The sequence below is a fragment of the Anopheles darlingi genome, chromosome 3 (genome assembly GCF_943734745.1).
Source record: "Anopheles darlingi chromosome 3, idAnoDarlMG_H_01, whole genome shotgun sequence".
Taxonomy (NCBI): Eukaryota; Metazoa; Arthropoda; class Insecta; order Diptera; family Culicidae; genus Anopheles; species Anopheles darlingi.
The window spans coordinates 65,193,623-65,213,123 of NC_064875.1; the positions used below are offsets into that span (position 1 = coordinate 65,193,623).

Consider the following 19,501-nt stretch of genomic DNA (forward strand, 5'->3'; position numbering starts at 1 on the left):
CGATTGGCTGAAATGCTTTCGCGGCGAAAAGCCATTTTGCGTTGGATGAAGCAACCGGTCCCCGACAGCTTTTATCCGTTTTTCTCGTTGGAAATCCTTCCCAAGCAGATTTGCGAACGAAACGCTTCGCCGTTTACCACCGGAGGGCTGCGCGTTCGATGCATTTTGATCAAACCAATCCCATCAGCCACCCACCACCATCACCATCAGCATTACATCAGCGGGAGCATCATCTTAGGGGATCGACCCACCGACCGACCGAATGGTTCAATCTTCGATCCAGGGTTGGTCCATCGCTAAACCGTAAAACCGCGTACGGCTCCCGATCTCATTTCCGGTCCCCGGTTGTTGCCTGTCGTCGCCACCTGCATCTATCCTGCACTCGCGGGACTATCCTGCACATGACGCACGATCATCATCATCGTCATCATCATCGTTTGGTGTGGGTTAACGCTAGATTTCTTATCATGCTCGTTGCCGCAGCATCGAGTGGTTCGCAGCGTTCGGTGACCATCGATTCCCATTCGTCGATTACAATCTTCAAGTTTCCTTTCTCACAATGGCCCCGGTGTTCGACCGTCCGATTGAGGTCTATTAGGGCGGTCACGGGCATGAAGCAGATGTGGAGGACGAGATGTGGAAGTACGCACGCGGTCCAACGCATCGCCCACCAAACCAACACCGATGACACCGACTGATAAGCCATTTATGAGCCACCCTCTCGCCGGGGTGGGTGCTTGTTAGATCATGGCGCCAATGCCATCATCTCCGCTCGCTCGTGAGATGAGATGAGATCCCGGTACCGCGAAGTATAATCGAGAGCACGATGCTGCTGCTGCTGCTGCTGTGGCGGTTCGATGAGGAAGACGCTCGCGTTATCAGGGTGCGTTCGTTCGCGCGGTAACGGTGGTAGTAGTGCCGGTGTTGTCCGTGGGGTGTAAGCATCCAGCACAGCGCGTTGTGAGTGGACAGGCGCGGTGCCTTTTTCGCGGAAGATGGTTCGCTGAGGAATTCAAATGATCGGTTCGTAGCCCGTAGCGTGGTTCCGGTGACGGATTTCGAAAGGAGTTGGTGTGAACCTCATAAAAAGGGGAAAAAGTGTAGTGGGTTGGCATTCGATTGACTAAACGTGACCCCGGGAACGTGTGCAGATTAGCGAGGCGGACGTGTTGTCGATTGTAGCGACCACGAATCTGCTACGTTGGAGCGTGGGTGTCGTACGCCACAGCAACGAACGAGTCGATTGTGTAACGTTTCGTATGTCGTCGTCGAGGGGGAGGGTTGGTTGTTGATGTTGTGTTTTGGAGAAATCTGATTCGGTGACTTTGGTTGGGTTTGTATTTGGATGCGTACGTTCTGCGATGATCTGCATGCTGAAACATAAAACAGAAAGACAGAGAAACATAAACGTGAAATCACGTGTTGCGATGTTGAACGATGTTCGGGAATCACCGCGAAAGAGCGTAGAAAAGTTGCTTTGATTTGATAGTGAACGACCTCCCGTGGATGGCGTGGACTCTATAGTGGCCGTAGTTGGGTCCACCTAATCCATCGCCGTTCCGCTTGTCTCACCGTATGTAAACAAGCGCCAACAGCGGCAACAGCATCAAGCATCGCGCAAAACAAACTATTATCTCGCCGCCAACCAAACACGACCAAACGCACATACACACATAATGGTGGGAGCAACTAGTCTGGTACAAATCAGACACGACCTAGCGAACGAGCGTTCCAGATCTCGCTTTCTTTTATTCGCTCCATTTTTTTTCTTCTTGTGCTATATGCAATCGAAACCTTTGGTCGATGATCATGCTTATGCTATCTGTTGGAAGAGACGGTCCATCGTTCGATGTCGTTGTCGCTGGAAATTAATTTGAATTTCACAATAGATACGCACCCTCCATACACACCTGTTATGCGAGTGGCTCTCTCTCTCTCTCTCTCTCTCTCTCTCTCTCTCTCTCTCTCTCTCTCTCTCTCTCTCTCTCTCTCTCTCTCTCTCTCTCTCTCTCTCTCTCTCTCTCTCTCTCTATCTCTCTTTATCTATCTATGTTGCATTGCTCCCAATGATCAAGGTCGCGTGCTCGTCGGTCGGTTTGCTCGCAGCCGTATAAGACACGTTCCCCAAATATTTAGTCAAATGAACATCGGGATCGGGATCCGTTGGAGGAAACAGATAACAGAAGCGCCTAACAATTTGGCGCCACATCCAACCGAGCTTCAAGTGCTGTTGCTGTGGATGTGACTGAGTACGCCATTGGCGGTCCAATCCAATCGGGTGGATGCATGGAAGCATGAGAATGCTTTCACATTTTCCGGCACATAAAAAAAACGGATAAACGGGCTCGTAAAGCAGGAATGCAACAGCTCAATACAAAAGGACGCGTCACGCGTACAGTGAAAGCCCATCAATATGAAGCCGTTTAAACACTTCATCATCATTCTCTTCGTCATCACCATCATCATGTTGGTGATAAAAAACGGGGTTTTCTAATTTCTCAAATTAATCAAATGTCTCATAAATGTCACGGATCACTATCGCAATTCATTCGCCCTTCCGCTGGTTTTGTAGGTCGGTAGCGAACCGGATTGCCCTGACAACCAACCAGGAGGGTAGGAAGCCCACAACACAACCCGCCCGGCCTACCACGATGGCACCGGGCAACGTTAAACGGAAAAACGGCTCATTTATCAAATCGAGTTGGCTGAGGAGGGGCGATGCGAGCCACAAGACATTGAGGTCACCATCTCGCGTCATTTCCTCGCCACTAGCCTCCTCCCGATGAAGCATAATGAGGTGTGTGCTTGTGTGTGCCTGTTCGTGTGTGTGGTAGAGTATTGGGGAGCTTCGTGGTGTCATCAGTTCGAAATGGGAGGCAAAGGCTGCGTTTCCTTGGCGTAAATGTCGCCATACTGTGCTACATGACATCGTTTAGCGAGTGACTTATGGTCTGTTTTGTAGAGGCTGACTGGGTTGGTACGATCACTTCTCGTCGCTTTCGATGCGTATCGAATTTCCGTGAAAATGTTCAGAAGTCCTTCTAAATGACGGAACTGGTGCTGGTCCTTCAACATCTCACAAGACAAACATATCCCCGGCGCAGAGTACCGGCAATATGGATGGCAAAAGTTGGAGCACCTTCTCGAACGGTTCCAAAGGGCGACAGCGAAGCGAATCGATAGTTCTACCGGTACCGTCTGTATCATCCGCCTGCAGGAGCATCCCTCTGCCCATGGTCTTCTTTTCCCAACAGGTGTTCGGATATGTTCATGTAGATTCAATCAAAAGTTCGTCGAACAAACTTTGATTAATATGCTGCTCACTTTTCTGCATGGAACGCACGCCATCAGTAGCCCCATTACACGGTCCACGGTCGCTATCGCTGCCTGTGCCACATGCCTGTGACGCTCGTTACACATGCTACTTATCCGCCAAACCGGTGTGCGCCTGCCAATCACTGGAAGTTGGAACTTTTCCCTTTTTTGCCAGTGAGCGGACAACAAGCGCGATGGTCTCGACTTGGATAGTGAACCAAGATAAAACAACATTTCTCCTTCCAAGGGACCTTCCAAGGTCCGGGGAGGAAAATGTTGTTTCCTATCTCTAGGCAAAATATTCGACATAAAAGTTGGGATCCGTTCCGTTACGAAGCAGAGCATCATAATACCGATCATAACACCCCGAACACCGAAGCGCCACACTGTCCACCAGTCGTTTAGCCGGTGTTGTGGCATGTGCCGTAGCATAGCAAGGCATTGTGTTGTCTTCATTCTTTTCTTTTTTCGTTTTGTTTGTTGCCGCCGCCACCGTAGCTGGTTGGACTAGAACAGTGGCTCCGCTTTCGGATATCCCGCTCTTCAAATATTTATCCAGCCGTAGCTGGAAGGTTCTGGGTGGTCGTCTGGTGGTTGGTGTACTAATTTGCAAAATTGTGCGATACCGAACCGGGGGCTCATTTGTGTGTGTGTGTGTGCGTGTGTTTTTTTTTGTCGAACCAAGGGAAACATAAACAACCGCTCGAATTACAGTTCGCTCTAAACAGGTATTATTAGAAGTCCGGCCCAATTTGGCAGAATGATCTACGCCAGGCCGTTTAGAAATGATCGCTCGACCTCATTTACGTAACGCAAGGCGTTAAAAAGCGAATGGCTGACGTATTTGATTGAATGTAATTTCTATTGGAAGCTACAACATCGAGCTTCCATTCATTAAGCGACTGTCAGGGTTTTCGAGTGAAAAATTATCATCTTTTTTGGTAATCAATCAAAGGATCTTTTTTTTTATTTTTTTTATGCACTATCATAAAACGCATGAAACCCCAAGAGATAGGCGAAATTTGGCAGAATGAATGAACGTGCTGCAGTATACGCAGTATAAGATAACGATAGCATTAGATGAGCTGCAGGAGCAGATTTATATGAATAATAATTTAAGCAAATGAAGCAAAACAAGTTATTTAAGGCCTTGCAAATGATATCAATGGCAATTGGTCCTCACCAGTGAATCCTCACAAATGTGTCTGGCAGCCTTGTGGATGGATTAATATTCCCATATTGGTATCATTTACCTAATACCCCAAAATAAGATCGAATCGCCGAAGATATGTAGCGATTCCCCGTGACATTGGGGTTCATGTTGTTGGATTAAGCATGCGAGATGCTTCGCAAAATATCTAGAGACGTTCCCGGTAGGAACACAATGGCCAATCAATGTGCTTTCCAGGGTCGTCTTGGCTGATGTTTGCGCAAAGGGGATTAAGTTAATCATCTCAAGCTGTGGTGTTACAGCGCCGCAACGCAAAATTCGAATTCCGTTTGTGTTTTCTCAGTGATAAGATATCGCCGTACACTTGCTGCAGTCCCAACGTCGGACCACAGTCGGAGAACAAAGAAACGTGAACTGAAACGCGTTCACTTGCCCAGCAGTATTTATGGTTCATAATTCAAAGCGGTACAAGTGAGGTATAACCTATTTAGTTGCCGTTTTCATTCAAGTCGAGGGGTACATTTAACTGCAAACCAATCCAACCGATGATTAATTACATTCGAAACAGTAAAAAAAACGATTGAAACGTTATCGATCGGTTCGATAATGTCGATTACATTTTAAAAAAGGGAACGGATAAATGTGTTTCTGTCCATCATAAAGATGCCCCTTCAACGGGCAGCACACGCTAATTGTGATGGCCGCCTCCTGCTGCCAATGCCACATCACGTCGCAGCTCGTTGTAATGAATCCGTTTTCGCTCCGGTGCACTTAACTAGCCACAAATTAATGGTCTCGTTAAATCAATATTGCCTCAATGAACATGGTCCGACCGGTGTCACTCATCATTTAGCACTCATCGATATGGGTTTGGCCGGTCCGACCACGCCGGTGCTGGGAAAATCAATCCACGCAATACCACGCGAACGACGCTGACATGTAAACATGCTGGAAGGGCTGGCCGATGTTGGCCACAATCCTATCACGCGCCGCCAGTTAATTGCCCCAACAACAACGGTAATACCGGACACAACCAGTCCAAATTGAAGTCCCTTTTCTAGCCGGGATGGCGTTCTGCCGTGCTGCTGTTTCGATGCTGAGGCTGTTGTTTGTGAAGCTGGGGATGCCCGTGGTCCAGGTAACGGTCAAGCGTCGTCAAGAAAGGGTACCAGCATCGGGCACCACCGCCAGACAAGATATGGACGATAGACATCTCCCTCGACAGTTTCGGTTAGGAATAACATTTCGGACCGGGATCCCGTACCAATGTGGCCCAGAAAGATTGTTGTTTACGCTGAAACGAGGTGGATACATGGTTGGCCCCAATCAATGCGGTTACCGATTGACATGAGCGAGAACCGCACACATGTGTGTTCTCATCATCATGCGTGCGTTTCGGTTTTGGGGAGGGGGGGTTTTGAGAACTCCGGTCTCGATGGACCAGATTGCAATTTCATTCGTCTAACGAACCACCATTGGTCGAGGGAGTTGCATGGTGGCACAACATACAAAGTTGCTTCATTTGCTAATGCACACGCATACGCATCACTTCATGAGAATGCTTTAATATCACTTCACGAGAATGGTTGGCTGTTTAAAGGAGAAATAGGAATGCAAACGTTTGCGTTTGCTGGAATGCCATATTGAAGTTCAAAGAACGGCGCCAGCAAAACACCGGCAATGGTGGCAGCGTAGGTATGACACGTGGATTTCAAGCATAACGCGATTGCCTTCGGTAACCGGTCCTTCCAATCGTGTTGCTACAGCTTTTCCTTTTCCACGAAACGATGCTGAGCCACCTCCTACACAGCTTTCCCGGGGGCGGTTTTTCTTCGCTCGGCATCTTTTCTCTTGCTCCAGCGCTCCGCAAAACGGACAGCATTTTGGTGTATTTTTCTTCAAATGATGTTTCAGTCCTTTTCGGTGCCATCTCAGCAACCCGCAAGTCCCGCAATCCACATGGGTCGCTACATGCAACGAATTTCCGTTGTTCGGTTGCTACGAATTTGAAGCAAGTGAAAATGATGCCTACTCTAAGCCTACTCTATGTGCCAGACCGAAACGAACAAAAGGTGAAGGTCGCATTGTTAGTAGGCACACATTCCGGCAAGTCTTATCTGCCCAACGCTTCTGGACATCGTCGTCCGTCGGCCTAATGCTCCGTCGTGTCGTGCTACCCAAATATGCCAACCCGAGAGGCTCGGTGTCTCGGAGAATAATCTTGAACCCGGGACGGGTTTTGGTCGGGTAGTGTTTAACAAGTTCCATGTGCTCGTTACGTGGGTTACCTACTAGACCGGACCGCTACCGGGGATGCCCGGTAAAGATAGTACAAACAAGGCCGTATGCGTGGTCACCAAAAAACGAAAGAAAACGACGCCATGGACCACAATGCCGTATCTTTAATGCTTTAATTCTATCCACCATTTTTTTTTCTTTTCTAGCGGAGACCAGTCGGAAGCTGAGGTAGAGGGAATGTGTGTTGACATGACTTTGCCTGTGTGCTTTACGATAAGACAAGGCGCATCCTCACGGCGCGGATGATAAAGAGAGAACGATGGCGATGATTGCGAACATAATTCCACCAGCCGTGTTGTGGATCTTTGGTTTATGGGTGAAGGCATTTGCTTCGACGGTGTTTCGGGAGTCGTTTCCGAGCTGTATGGCCGGCCCGGGGGTCATCGCAAAACATCGCTTCGAGAACAATCTGCTCGGGTGGTGAATTGATTTCCATATTTCGTGGCATGAAGGCTCCTCGCATCAGCGGAAGCAGCATCGTTCCGTATTGTTATTAACCTCCATGCTTCCTCCTTCCAAGTGGACGTTACGTTCAATAGTTGCGCTGCTAGTCCATCCCGGAAACGTTGAAAGGTTTCTACTCCTACCGGGACGCTGGGGGAAATTGCGTAACGAGCACGATAAATCATGCTTTGATCTCGCATTCTCCTCCATCGCTCTGTTCTTCGGCAAACGCAGGTTGGCGATTCCGTTCGATCGTTGCAATCGATTCCGGGACCAGTCCAGAACTCGCAGCCTCTTAAAACCTGTGTCCAGTCTAGCCAGTCTAGCCAGGACCTCCGCTCTAGCCTCTCTCTCTCCACAAAACAGTTATGATCTGTGAGTGGTTCTGCGAACTCTGCCATTGTTCGCTATTTGTTCTACCGACCCCTCCCCCGAGGAACCGGATGATGGCAAATTGGTCCAGATGCCCGGAATATGGACACAAACAGAACACAGACACCGCTAGCTATCTGTTTTTTGGTAGGTTACGATATGAGGACAGAATCACAGAAACAACAACCAAACGCGACGCGGTCACGGAGTGTCGACGTCCGGTGACCGCGGACAGCAACTGCAACGACCACCGGCGACTCTGATGTCCTCTACCGGCGCGAACACAGCCTCCGTTTCGATCACGGTCTCGACGGTTGTTATTGTTTGTCGTCGTTCATTATAGCGGCATGTTTTTATGATACCACCGAAGCCTACTACGTGGGATGTTGGTGTACGGCACGCATCCCGGATCGGAACCGGAAAACAGGAATTATGGTTTCATCCAAAGTGTGGGTTTGGGAACTTTTTCCTGGTTTTTGCTTTCATTTTCCTATTTTTTTCCTCTTTCCGGTTGAGCAACCCTTGTTTTTAACAACATTTCACAATAACATTATTTCTGGACTCGCTGGAGGAAAGTCGGATTCTAGGTCATTGGATTTAGCCTCCCGAGTTGGTTGCGTGGGTTTGCACGAGGTGGTGAGAAGTGGAAAGTGGGCACACAAACATATTTATGATATTTCTCTCGCTGAACCCTCTAGACAAACCAGCGCTGGTGCTTCCGGTGGCAATACGATCGGGTTCGCTAGTTGGCTCGGGGCGTGAGCAGGAAAAGATGGTCTGTTAACCTTTAACAAACCGGGGCAAAGTGGTAGAGAGACACTGCACAGGCCAACGCTCATCAACCTTTCTCTCGCAGCAGCACAACTTGGACATAACGGAAAGACCAAAAGTTAGCGTTAATTCATCGTAAAATGAAAGGTGAGGCCCGCAACCAGACCGGGGACCGGACACGATGAAAAGCTAATTTTCACCGACGCCTTCGCCTCCGAAAGGATGCAAAAAGGGTGATTCGAAGGTGGTATCCCTTTTGTGGGGAGCAGCCTTTTCATCGAAGCAGCCCGGGGACCACCGGATGCCGGGTTTTAACCTGCTGCTAGTGGAATATTCTATTTGGTCCCTGACTTGACGCAAAAGTTCCACTATTTCCAAGTTACCTCCGCCTCGGAATGGCCTCGAGAACACGAAGAAGGGAAACGAAACGAAACGGGGGATCTGCCCTCAGATACTGGGCTGACCTTTTGCCAAAAGTTACTTTTCGACTTCGACGTTAAGTCAGGGGGAATTGGAAGTTCGTCCCCGCCATCGTCGGTCGCATTATCGGTTCCGTTCGGATTGAGTCCTTGCGATGGAATGGAAATGAGCGGCATGCGCGTGTGTGTGTTTGTATGATTGAGTGATAGCCGCGGATTCGCGAAATGATCGGTATGATGATGGTGCACGACATCTGGCACCGCGAGGCCATAAATCTTAACGAGGAATTTCGAAAGATGATACCACACCGTACCGTATCGTTCCGTGCGTACCCGGGCACATCAGCAACAAGCAACATTGGACGATATTTTCCCTGGAACGAAGGTGCGCTCCATATTTATGCAATAAAAATTAACATAACGCCAGTTCGTGGAACTCCGGGACCACAGATCAAGTTCTGGAAGTGGGGTAGGGAAGGGAAAGGTGTCGCTGCGGAAAAGCTTTTCTCCAACCAGTGCGTATCGGTGAACAGCAATACCTAGGTTCTCTTTCGCTCTCTCACTCTCTAGCTCTGGTTTTCGCTGGCAGTTTTCGGTGCAAAAACATTCTGCAACTGATGGAAGGTGATGACGATGATGGGTGGTGATGATAGGGGGGGATGATGTGGGATTGTTTCACACGAATTCCGTCCGCACACGTGCCTGGGGAGGGAATTCAAACAACCGTTCACCGTGGAGCAGCAGCAGCAGCAGCAGCAGCAGCAATGTGTTGCCGGTGCGCCCCAGATGGAAATTCGTTCGTTTCTTCGGGACCGTCTTGCGGGGAAAATAAAATATCAAATCATTAAGCCCCTCACGCGTGTGCTCTCGCTCTCGTTTTTTTCCCCGTTAGGACGCTCGAATTCATTCGGTGCTCGAAATCATTTTCACCCCCGGGGGAAAACTCTTTTTTCGTTAAAGGTTTCACAGCCTCCTCGACCGAAAACCGAGCGATCGATTGCCGCTTGCTCTCTTTTTCTGTCCCTTTTTGGTTTTGCTCTTCGGTTCTCCGTTGAGGCTTCGGCCGATAATTTGTGCGTTAGATCGGAATTTAATACCTCGATCACACACACACACACGCACGCAAACGCAGGTACCTTTCTTCCGGTGCTCCATCCAATCCATCCGTCTTGCCGTGGTGACAGATAGGCGGCGTTCGCGATGCCCCAAACAAAACCCTCGGCGCACCGGTCGCACTCGAAATAACCGAAAAACACACACCGGGAACCGTCGGACCAAACCGAAACCGGACCAGGGACCGTTCTACTGTGTCTGTTGGGTGCGTGTCTTACGGGTGTACGTAAGATATCACCACGCCAACATCGACGACGACGACGACGACAGCCGGTGGAATGGCGCGGTGCGGTGCGAATTGTGGTGAGGATTGTGGGTGGTGATGCGACGAAGACGACGACGACGACGACGACGAAGACGACGATGACGACGATGACGACGAAGACGATGGCAAGCCGTATCGCGTTGGCAAGCAACCAAACCAACGGACAGACAGGCAGGCAGGCAGCGAGGGCGGCCGGGCAGGGGCTGGGTCGTGGCAGCAGCAGATTGGAAAGCTTACCGGCGGACGTCGTTGGTCGCAGCATCGAAATCAGTTTCCCTCGGCACGGTACCGCGTTTGGTCGCATTTTCGCTTCGCATTCGCTATTTTGTGGGCTTTCGCCTTCGGCCAGGAATCATCGATGCCGCTTGGCTGTGAGTGAGTTGGTGAGTGAGTGATTGGTTAGTTGGTTGGATGGGGCTGGTAGAACCCCGGGTTTAGGAACCGGTACGCAGCATCCGTAGCCCGCTTCTGGCATTCAGAAGTGCAACAGGAAGTGTTTTCAATTGATTCAAGCGTTGCGTGTTGTTGGTGAAGAGGGTGTTGGTGGCGCCAATTTGTCACTTCTGACCGGTACCGGTCGATGCTGTTTGTGGTCCTGAATCGTTTGGTGCCAATGTGCGATCGGTTTTCGGTGGTGGGAGGTTCATGCCGATCGGTGAATCTATTCCGAAAAATGGTGATTTATTGACCTAATGTGGGTTGACAAACTGTGCATTTCACACAATATTATCATTCGTTCTTCATCCCGTCGTGGTGCCAAATACGTGCATAATAGTGTTTTAGTCTTTCTGGGTATAGTATCTCATCATTAACGTGAAGCGACGCTGTTGGTGAATTTTTAAATTTTGAAGATGTCGACATGTGGGATGTGTAGTGTACGTCAAGGTCAGTGATCAGTGCGAGCACGTAGCAATGTATCATCGGTTGCTGCTACTGCTGCTAGTGTTGTGCCAGCGTTGGGATGAGATGTGACGAGCAACGTGATACCGATCAGTGATCTGCAAGTGCAAAAACACCCACGAGAAAAATTGACGCACCAGAAAGCAATGAACGAATCAATAATGGCTCCGGTCAACGAGAGTGCACTGGCCACACCGGGCGATGCACCGGGGAACGTCACGCACCTTATTCCCGGTGCTGGTTCGAGTTCGGCGAGTCTGCTCGAGGCACTGGATGGTGTAGCGGCGCTCTCCCTCAACATGACCACCGCCGAACGTTGTCGGTTGCAGCAGCAGCTTGAGGAAGAACTCCCGGCCCCGGATGGTGACTGTCCGACCTTCTTCGATCTCGTGTCCTGCTGGCCCCGGACCCCACCCGGTACGCTGGCCGTGTTGCCGTGTTTCTCCGAGTTCAAGGGCGTCCAGTACGATACCTCACGTAAGTAGGGGTGTGGTCAGCATTTAAAGGGGATGAGAAGTGAAGAGAGGAAAATACTTAATTACCACCTCTAACCGTTGGCGAGGGCGTGAAGCGATGATTTGCTTTGTTGGTAAACGTGGAGAGCGGCGTTAATATTTTTCACGAAAGTTTTTTTTTATTTGGCTTCTGCCTGTGAGCTGCGTGTGTGCGTGGTTGTTGACTGAAGGAATTAAATTTTCACAACATAAATAACCGACACCGTCTGCAACCGACATCCAATTTTCTCCGTTCAATCACACCCTGCGGTCGGAACGTTCGGAGAATCTGTTTAAACCAGATATTCCCCGCGCTGAGGTGATGGTGGCGGGCTTGGCAGCAAAAAACATCCCACCGCATCGCATCGCATCGCATACGACGTGAGATTTGGTTTCAAATGAAATTATGGCATCATGAAATCCATCCTTTGCCATAGAACGCAGCGCACCTTAGCAAACGGGTTTTTTTTTTGTTGGCCCAAATCCGGAACCTCCGGCGACGAAACGGAATGGAGCGATTTGCGTGCTGGCGAAGGTCCCAGCAGTCAGTGTGGCAGGTTAAGTGAAATTTATTTTTCGAGAGCTTATCTTCAGCCTTTTGCGTGGGCACAAGACACGTGGCAACAACGTTGCGTTGCGAAATGTTCGCTGAAGCGCTGAAGTTGGTTAAGTTGGAAAAATCGTATGTTCTTCGCAACAATTCTGTAGCTCTTCAATTCCCTTTGGGTGATGCAAACGAGAAGTTAGACGCCACGAGAAGCAAACAAAACGCAAAGTTAGAAATAAAACGCCTCTTCGTTGAATTCTGGTGATGGTAATACCAACGCCATCGCCATGGCAGAGCCGAACAAAGCGGACGATTTACGATCATAACGCTTATCAGAGATCACCAGCCGAAACTGCAACTCGTGCAAGCGGTTGATGGAGACGCCTGGTACCGCGACGACGTATTTTTTTTTTTTACAAATCTAAGAACCGACGAGCCGCGTGTTTACCGCGACTACTTGACTTAAAACCGACGCTCCACGTTCACCTTGACCCGTGTTGTACGTCTTCGTCACCATTGTTGTTGGCCCTGACTACCTTGAGCTCAAGACACCGGGACATCTTGGCGTTCCCTCTCGCAGGAAACCAATTCATGTTGACCATAAATCACTCCGCAACTTCACCACCATGGCAAGCGTTGTACTCACTTCAATCTCGTTATCTTGCACTCTAGCTTCCTCTCTCTCTCTCTCTCTTTCTCGTGCGCACTCTGACGCACGTTACTGGCTACTGAGGTTAAGCGAGACGATCTTAAAAGGAAAAGATTAAGCGCTAGAGCACGCGGACAGCGAGATCATCAGCTGCTGTACATTAAGTTAATAAGGTTAGCTCTGGTCGAAACGAAGCGAGGGTTGCGAGTTGAACAACTGCTTCACTGTGCCCGGAGGGTACTCTACCTCTCAACACCGGTCCATTACATGCTTTTCTCCTGCTTGTCGTCATGGCGTATTTTCCATTTTCCCATTGTTTGGATTAACTTCGGTGTACTTGCCGGTCGTCTGCCAGCGGAACGACAACGAACCGGAGCATAATTGTGCAACATCCTTGCCTCAGCCTCACGATGAATAGGGTGCCTTTTTATGCTGCGATGCCAGAGCAGCTGCTATCTGTCAGTTTGGAACGCAACGCCAGCAGCAAGCCACTTTTGTGGCCAAAATATTATCGCGAGATAAAGCAAATATGAAACAAACAACGGAAAGCGGGCCCAAAGTAATGACGGGGCTTACTGGTGCGTGATGGTGCTCTTTATCAACAACCATAACGTCAGTGCGCGATCCGCTCGCAGCGCCACCAAGCAGCTCAGGGCGTATGGCGGTTGCTTTGATCTATGAAGACTAGATTTTTCACCGCACTGAATGCAATGGTGCTGGCGCAACCTCACGATTCCATCGAGCATTCCGGAGGCATTTCGCTGCTCCATCACCAGAAATTGTATTTCTCCTACGCCTTCGCTCTTCGCTCTTCGCCCTCGCTAACCTATCATTTCCTTCCATAAGCGAGAGTTTTAAGCTAGGAGTAGACTCCGAGAGCAGCATGGTTAGCACCATCATCACTCCTCTAGCTCATCACAATGACCTTTCTTTTTGAAGAGCTTCCCAGCATCATTGGAGTGTTTTTCACCATTTGGCCGCTGGTTTGCTGGCTGTAAAATGGCTGCTCGCTCCAACAAGCAGGGAGGAGTCCTCGAAAAATGTTTTCCACCATTTTCCTACCCCGCGCGTTCGTCGCATTAGGCGCCAGCCAGCCAGCCAACCAGGGCGTGGGACGTGCGTGCTCTGAGCGTTGAGCAGCCCACAGCAGGGACGCCTGTTGCATGTTCGCTCGCTTGCTCGCGAGATCGAGCGCATTTTTTCGTCTTATGTTTTGTTGGCTTCCGTTGCCGTGCCAAAGGAACTCAAGACGGTTGCAGCTTTTCAAAAAGGGAAAAGAACCCCCCCGGAAATAGTCTTTTGTTGACGACGTGCTGAAGGAGAGAGAGGCGCGCGTGCCATCGGTTGCTGAGAAGATTATTAAAGTTGGTATCACCGGCAAACGGGCATCCCACGGAAGTTACAATTAAAGCCGCCTGGTGCCTGGTATCCGGTGCTCCAGCTTTGCGCTGGACTGAAGTAAACCGAACGATGCTAATTAACTGCCACAGCTGGGGAAATTCGAGGAAGCAAGCGACACCGCCACTAGTCAAGTGAGTTAGGTGAGGTGCAGAAAATGCGGCCAATTTCTCCGGAGGTCTTTGTGGAGCTGCCGGAAACAAGTCGGGCTGCTACTCGTTGGCACAGTTGCTGCTATGTGTGCCATTAGCATCACCAGGCGTTGTGGTCACTAAGGGAGAAAGGAGAGACAGACAGAGAGAGAGAGAGAGGGAGAGAAAAGAGAGAGAGACTCGGGCTGCCAGCTGACGGTTTAAGTGAAATTCTGTTTGTACGTGGATGATTAATTATTTAATGCACTTTTCCTCTCGATTTTCTGTTTTTCGCCAGCAATGACGGCATGTAAGAGTTGGTGTGTGTGTTTGTATGTGTGTGCGCTTGTGCTCGTTCCGTTGGTGGTGGTATGCGGGTGTGTTTAAAGCTTGCTTGCACGGTGCTTTTTGATACCTTTGTCCATTTTGGCTTCTGCGATTTTGGATGATTTGAATAATGAATTCACTGTTCACTGTTTCGTCTGTTATAAAACCTTCTCCGAAGCTGAAGCCGCCGCCTACTCGTCTCGGTTCTAGGGTATCCAGCACCCAACGAGGTTGGGGTTCGGTTTTGGCCTTCTCGGAATAATGTGAAACCATCCCATGGCCCTCGGTATCGCTAGAACCGGTCCAGCATAATTGACCGATGTTGCCGGCGCTACGAAAACATAATGTAAAACCAATGGGGGCGGTCATTGGGGTTTTTAAACCAGGCTTTGGGGATAGCAACAGGTATTTTCTACCTTTTTTCCTTAGGTACACTCACTTATGGGTTTTTGAAACGCTTTTCTACCAATCGAGTGCATGTTATGGTTGGTTAAGGCATCAACCACGATTCGACAAACATCCAGTGGTTTGCTGTAACCTCTTCTGAAGTGCTTACTGATGAATGATTAATTTGCAAACCGTGATAGTATTGATGGAGTCATGTTCAATTATTTGCTTCAGCGCATCGACATGATAATGAGCCGGAAAAAATGCAATGATAGGGCCAGGGCATACATTACCGAGCAAGCATTAAGCGCAACGATTGGCCTCCAACATTCCTGGAATATCGAACCTGGAAGCGGCATGATACCCAGCGCATCCAGATGCCCTCTGTCAACACTTTTATCGTTGATGTATCATGGCAGCTAGGATGGGTTACAATAGGTCAGAGTAACCATTGCTCTGTCATGTATGCTGACAGAATTCATTGAAGAGATCAGAGAAACCATTGGCTGAACGTTATTTTGTGCCATTGCATATTACGAGAACTAATGAAAAGAAATGGTCGACTTATTTGAAGAGAAGACTTTGAGAACTTAAAGAATCAAACTAGGAAATCTTTAGCGTTTTTTTTTTCGATCCTGCCGTAGGTCTGAACAAGTTCAATTCACTCAACAGTTTTTCATTTTAGAAATTATCAGGAGAAATGGAAATTGGTGCAAAAAGAAGAGCTAAAAGAGTGCAACTGAGTTTAGAGTAAAATGGGTTTAAGCTGGAAACTAATCGTCAATCGTAGCATTCCAATGATGTAAATAAATGATGTTGTATCAATAAAACTTTTGGTAAAGATCACTAAACCGGACGAGGGTGTCTCATCCAAACAAATTTTCTCGTAAATTTGGAAATGGAAACCTTCCGTTTGCTAGTTATTGTAACCAATTTGCTTATAGGATTTCCATAAACTCGTTTGATGAGTCTTTTTTGCGATTATATTTGTAACGCTCTCTCTTTATGTCTCTTTCTCCTTCATGCTTCTGGCACTCTGGCAGATAATGCAACCCGCTTCTGCAACGACGATGGTACGTGGGACAACTACACCGACTACGACAGCTGCCAGCACCTGGCCCAGGCATCACCGGTGCCGGGTTTTGAGCCGGGCATCGAGCTCCCGACGTTGATCTACTTCGTCGGCTACTCCATCAGTCTGGCCGCGCTCGTCCTCGCCGTGGTGGTGCTCGTCTACTTTAAGTAAGTGCGCGGGGGCACGGTCTAACCCCTCGGACCGTCGTCGCCGGAACCAACATCACCCCTCGCGTAAGGGGTGAGGCGCATCGTTATCGTTGTGATTAAAAAAGTAACCACTCCGCCCGCAGGGATCTCCGCTGCCTACGCAACACCATCCACGTCAACCTCTTCCTCACCTACATCATGTCGTCGAGCCTCTGGATACTCATCCTATCGTTGCAGGTACGTCACGGTTGCCGATGTTGATGCAATATCGATCCGCGCGCGTGTGTGTATTTAGATTTCCCGAGGGAAATTCAATGCCGATTGTGATTGCGATCAATTCGATCTAGTTCTTCAATAGTGTATTGCAAGGCGTGCAAGTCGAGGTCTAAGGTCTAATACTCCTCGGGGTCATGTTACAGATTACCGTCAAGCTGGAGGGGGCCGGATGCATCGTGCTCGTGACACTCTTCCACTACTTCAGTGCGACCAACTTTTTCTGGATGCTCGTTGAAGGTAGGTACACCCACGGCCACACCTTCCTTCCTTTCCTTTCCTTTCCTTCCAGCAGCAGCACCGATGGTGAGACCGATGGTTCGATTTGCAAATGCCATCGAACCCGAACACCGAAATAGCGTCGATCGATCACCAGAACCACCAGCCTGCTGCTCCATCGACAGCGCCCGTCTTAACAGTTCGGTAAACAACTTAATTTTTGCCCCATTCCGACACCATGCCCTTCAACCCCTCAACCGCCGCTCCCCCCTGACATAACATCAGGATATCGTGACGCCCGTTTGGGCGTGAAGGTAAACAAGTTCGGCTTTCGGCTGTTTCATGCCACGACAGTTGAAGCCAAATGCCACCAACTCGCTTGTCGCTATCGTTCAGCTGGAACTGGAGAGCGGGCGAGCGAGCGAGCGAGCAAACGAGTGTCAAAGTTTGCGGGAAAACGAGTCAATTTTTGGTGGCAGAAAGTGTTCGGTATCTGTTACCAGCGAACCGTAGCACGTGTCACTGAACCGGAGCGTGGTACGGGAGCGAGGGAGGCTGGGAAAACTTTAAAACCGCTTGGGTGAGGATGAGTTTTCCATCGCGTTGGTGTCGTGCGTTGGTGTCGTGCTTGTTGTCACACAACCGAAAGAGAGAGGAATGGCACTTGACTTGTAATGTAAAGTTGTCTGGATGGCAACCCAATACCACCCAACCACCACCACCAACACATTCCGTTCGTTCCGTCGTTAGGCAGACGCGGAACCATTCCGGTGTTCCGGTCGGTGGATGTAGCGCAAGCGTGCGCACGCGACAGCATCCTTAACAGCTTGTGCCCCCCCATAATTGACTTTAATTGCTTTTCGATGTTTCGACCTCCGTTCGCAGAAGCTGCTGCTGCTGCTGCAGAGATTTATGGTTCCGTTGGTTATGTACGGGAACGATGATTATGATCCGATTAATTACCGAATCCCGTACAGCGTGCGGAACACACCGCAAAGGCAGCGAGAAACTCGAGGAAAACGTGCATAAAATCTCGGTCCCACCGGAAAACGAAGTGGAAAACCGTGCAGCGCGGAACACTAAAACACATTAAATGGAAGGTGGAAAAGCATTCCTTTTTTTTCCATTTTACCGGGTGCACGAACCGGGTGCGAGCAAATGAGCAGCACCAGCGTAATGGGGATTTGGGGCGGTTGAGCTTTCTGTGCTGTCTAATTTCCACCATAAATCACCTCGCGCTAGGGAGTAGTTAACGGACAGGAACCGGGGAAAATCGAAGAGAACGTCAGGCCCAGACCTGGCCAGACATGGAACATCCTTCCCAGATCACTCTGGTGGGACTTGTGGTGGATCATAGAGGGCGATCCTCATAAATCCACTGCACGAAGCGATTGCTCCTGCTGCTGCTGCTGCTGCTGCTGCTGCTGCTGCATCTCTGTTCACTGTTCAAGCAGGTTGCGGATGGTCTTGCATCGTTGCATCGTTGCATGACTGGCCCACTTAATTATCGTCGCCCTGGAAATGGTTCACATTGTCTTATGCATAGTTAAAACGTCCATTAACTCATTACACGGACCTAGTAGGCGGTGTCTCTTCTCCACCAATCCCCCCCCCCCCCCCACACACACACACACACACGCCAATAATCTCCCAACCATGTACCGTGTAATTAGTTTAAAACACCTGATTAATACCTGCACCATCAATTAGGAACATTCTCGACTCGACTACCAGACCAGGCTCCCTGGTCCCATTGGTGGTGGCAGCCAGAGCCGAATGTCCTTTCCCTGCTAGTGCTTCCATTTTGGAAGCAGTAATTATCCGTCACTGGTGGAGTAAGCGTTCGGAAATGGTTTAATCTCGACCGCCGTCCTTTTGCTTCCCACATTCGCAGGTCTCTATCTCTACATGCTCGTGGTGCAGACGTTCTCCGGGGATACGCTACGCTTCCGGAAGTACGCCATCATCGGCTGGGGTAAGTGCTGCTCGCCGTTACGGGGGCCGTCGTCGATTGGTTTCGTTCGAAGTGGCGTACGGGGTAATGTATGCCAGTGTCGTTAAAGAGAGGATGATGGAGATGAAGTGCATTTGCCGTTTTATTGGAGCACTACATTTTTTGTGAGTCACACCTTCGGGATTTTTTTTTAATCGAAAATCGTGCACAAAAAATCTATAACCTTTCTTGTTTCAACCTTCTAGGTTTTTGTTCGATAGATTTCAAATGGCAGGAGAACATTTTTTGCAATGCAACGTCCAGAATCGTTCAAATAATTCCTCTATTTAGTGTAGTATTTATGAAATAGTTCTAATAATTTTGAAATGTGGTTGCTTGCAATGGACCAAATCTCATGAAATTTTGTCAGGAAATCAGGAAACGGTTCACCTTTCAAACAGATCAATGTGGCGCCTCCAGAAATGTTCCTAATGAAAGTTTCCTGATTTATTGATTTAGATTAAGTATTTCTTGAAACAACTTAACACATTATCAACCAAAGATTGTAGATCTATTGCAGAGGCATCTGAACAGAATAATACAGAACAACGGAATGAAATTATTTAGCCAAAGTTCTTTGTTAATAAACACAAATACACAAAATACCAGTCAGTATTCTAAAATGGAAAATCTTAGAAAGGAAACTATTTAGAAGCACACCGTAAAGCAGCAGCACGCCCGTCCTATCCAGCTAAGCAGAAAGATTAATTACCCCAAGGGTGTAACGCTGCTAAACCACCGATGTACACGATCCTGCTACTCTTGTCGAGTCCTTTCTTGAACACCGGGCA

The 19,501-nt window shown here is 49.0% G+C and overlaps 1 protein-coding gene across 6 annotated transcripts in view; it reads left to right on the plus strand.

Moving 5' to 3' along the window:
* Positions 1–927: 927 nt before the first annotated feature.
* Positions 928–19,501, plus strand: part of LOC125955303 (diuretic hormone receptor-like) — a 24,610-nt gene continuing 6,036 nt past the window's right edge. For 3 of the 6 annotated variants that reach the window (XR_007469093.1, XR_007469094.1, XR_007469095.1), the window contains exons 1-6: positions 948–1,333; positions 10,944–11,545; positions 16,045–16,243; positions 16,351–16,462; positions 16,645–16,738; positions 18,612–18,692. Coding sequence is in view for 3 of the 6 variants with exons in the window: in XM_049686404.1 (XP_049542361.1) it covers positions 11,215–11,545; positions 16,045–16,243; positions 16,351–16,462; positions 16,645–16,738; positions 18,612–18,692 (817 nt within the window). In the remaining 3 variants the exon portion in view is untranslated. Of the gene's footprint in view, positions 1,334–10,943; positions 11,546–16,044; positions 16,244–16,350; positions 16,463–16,644; positions 16,739–18,611; positions 18,693–19,501 lie in introns of all 6 variants that reach the window. The other 3 variants (XM_049686404.1, XM_049686405.1, XM_049686406.1) reach the window with 3 other exon arrangements.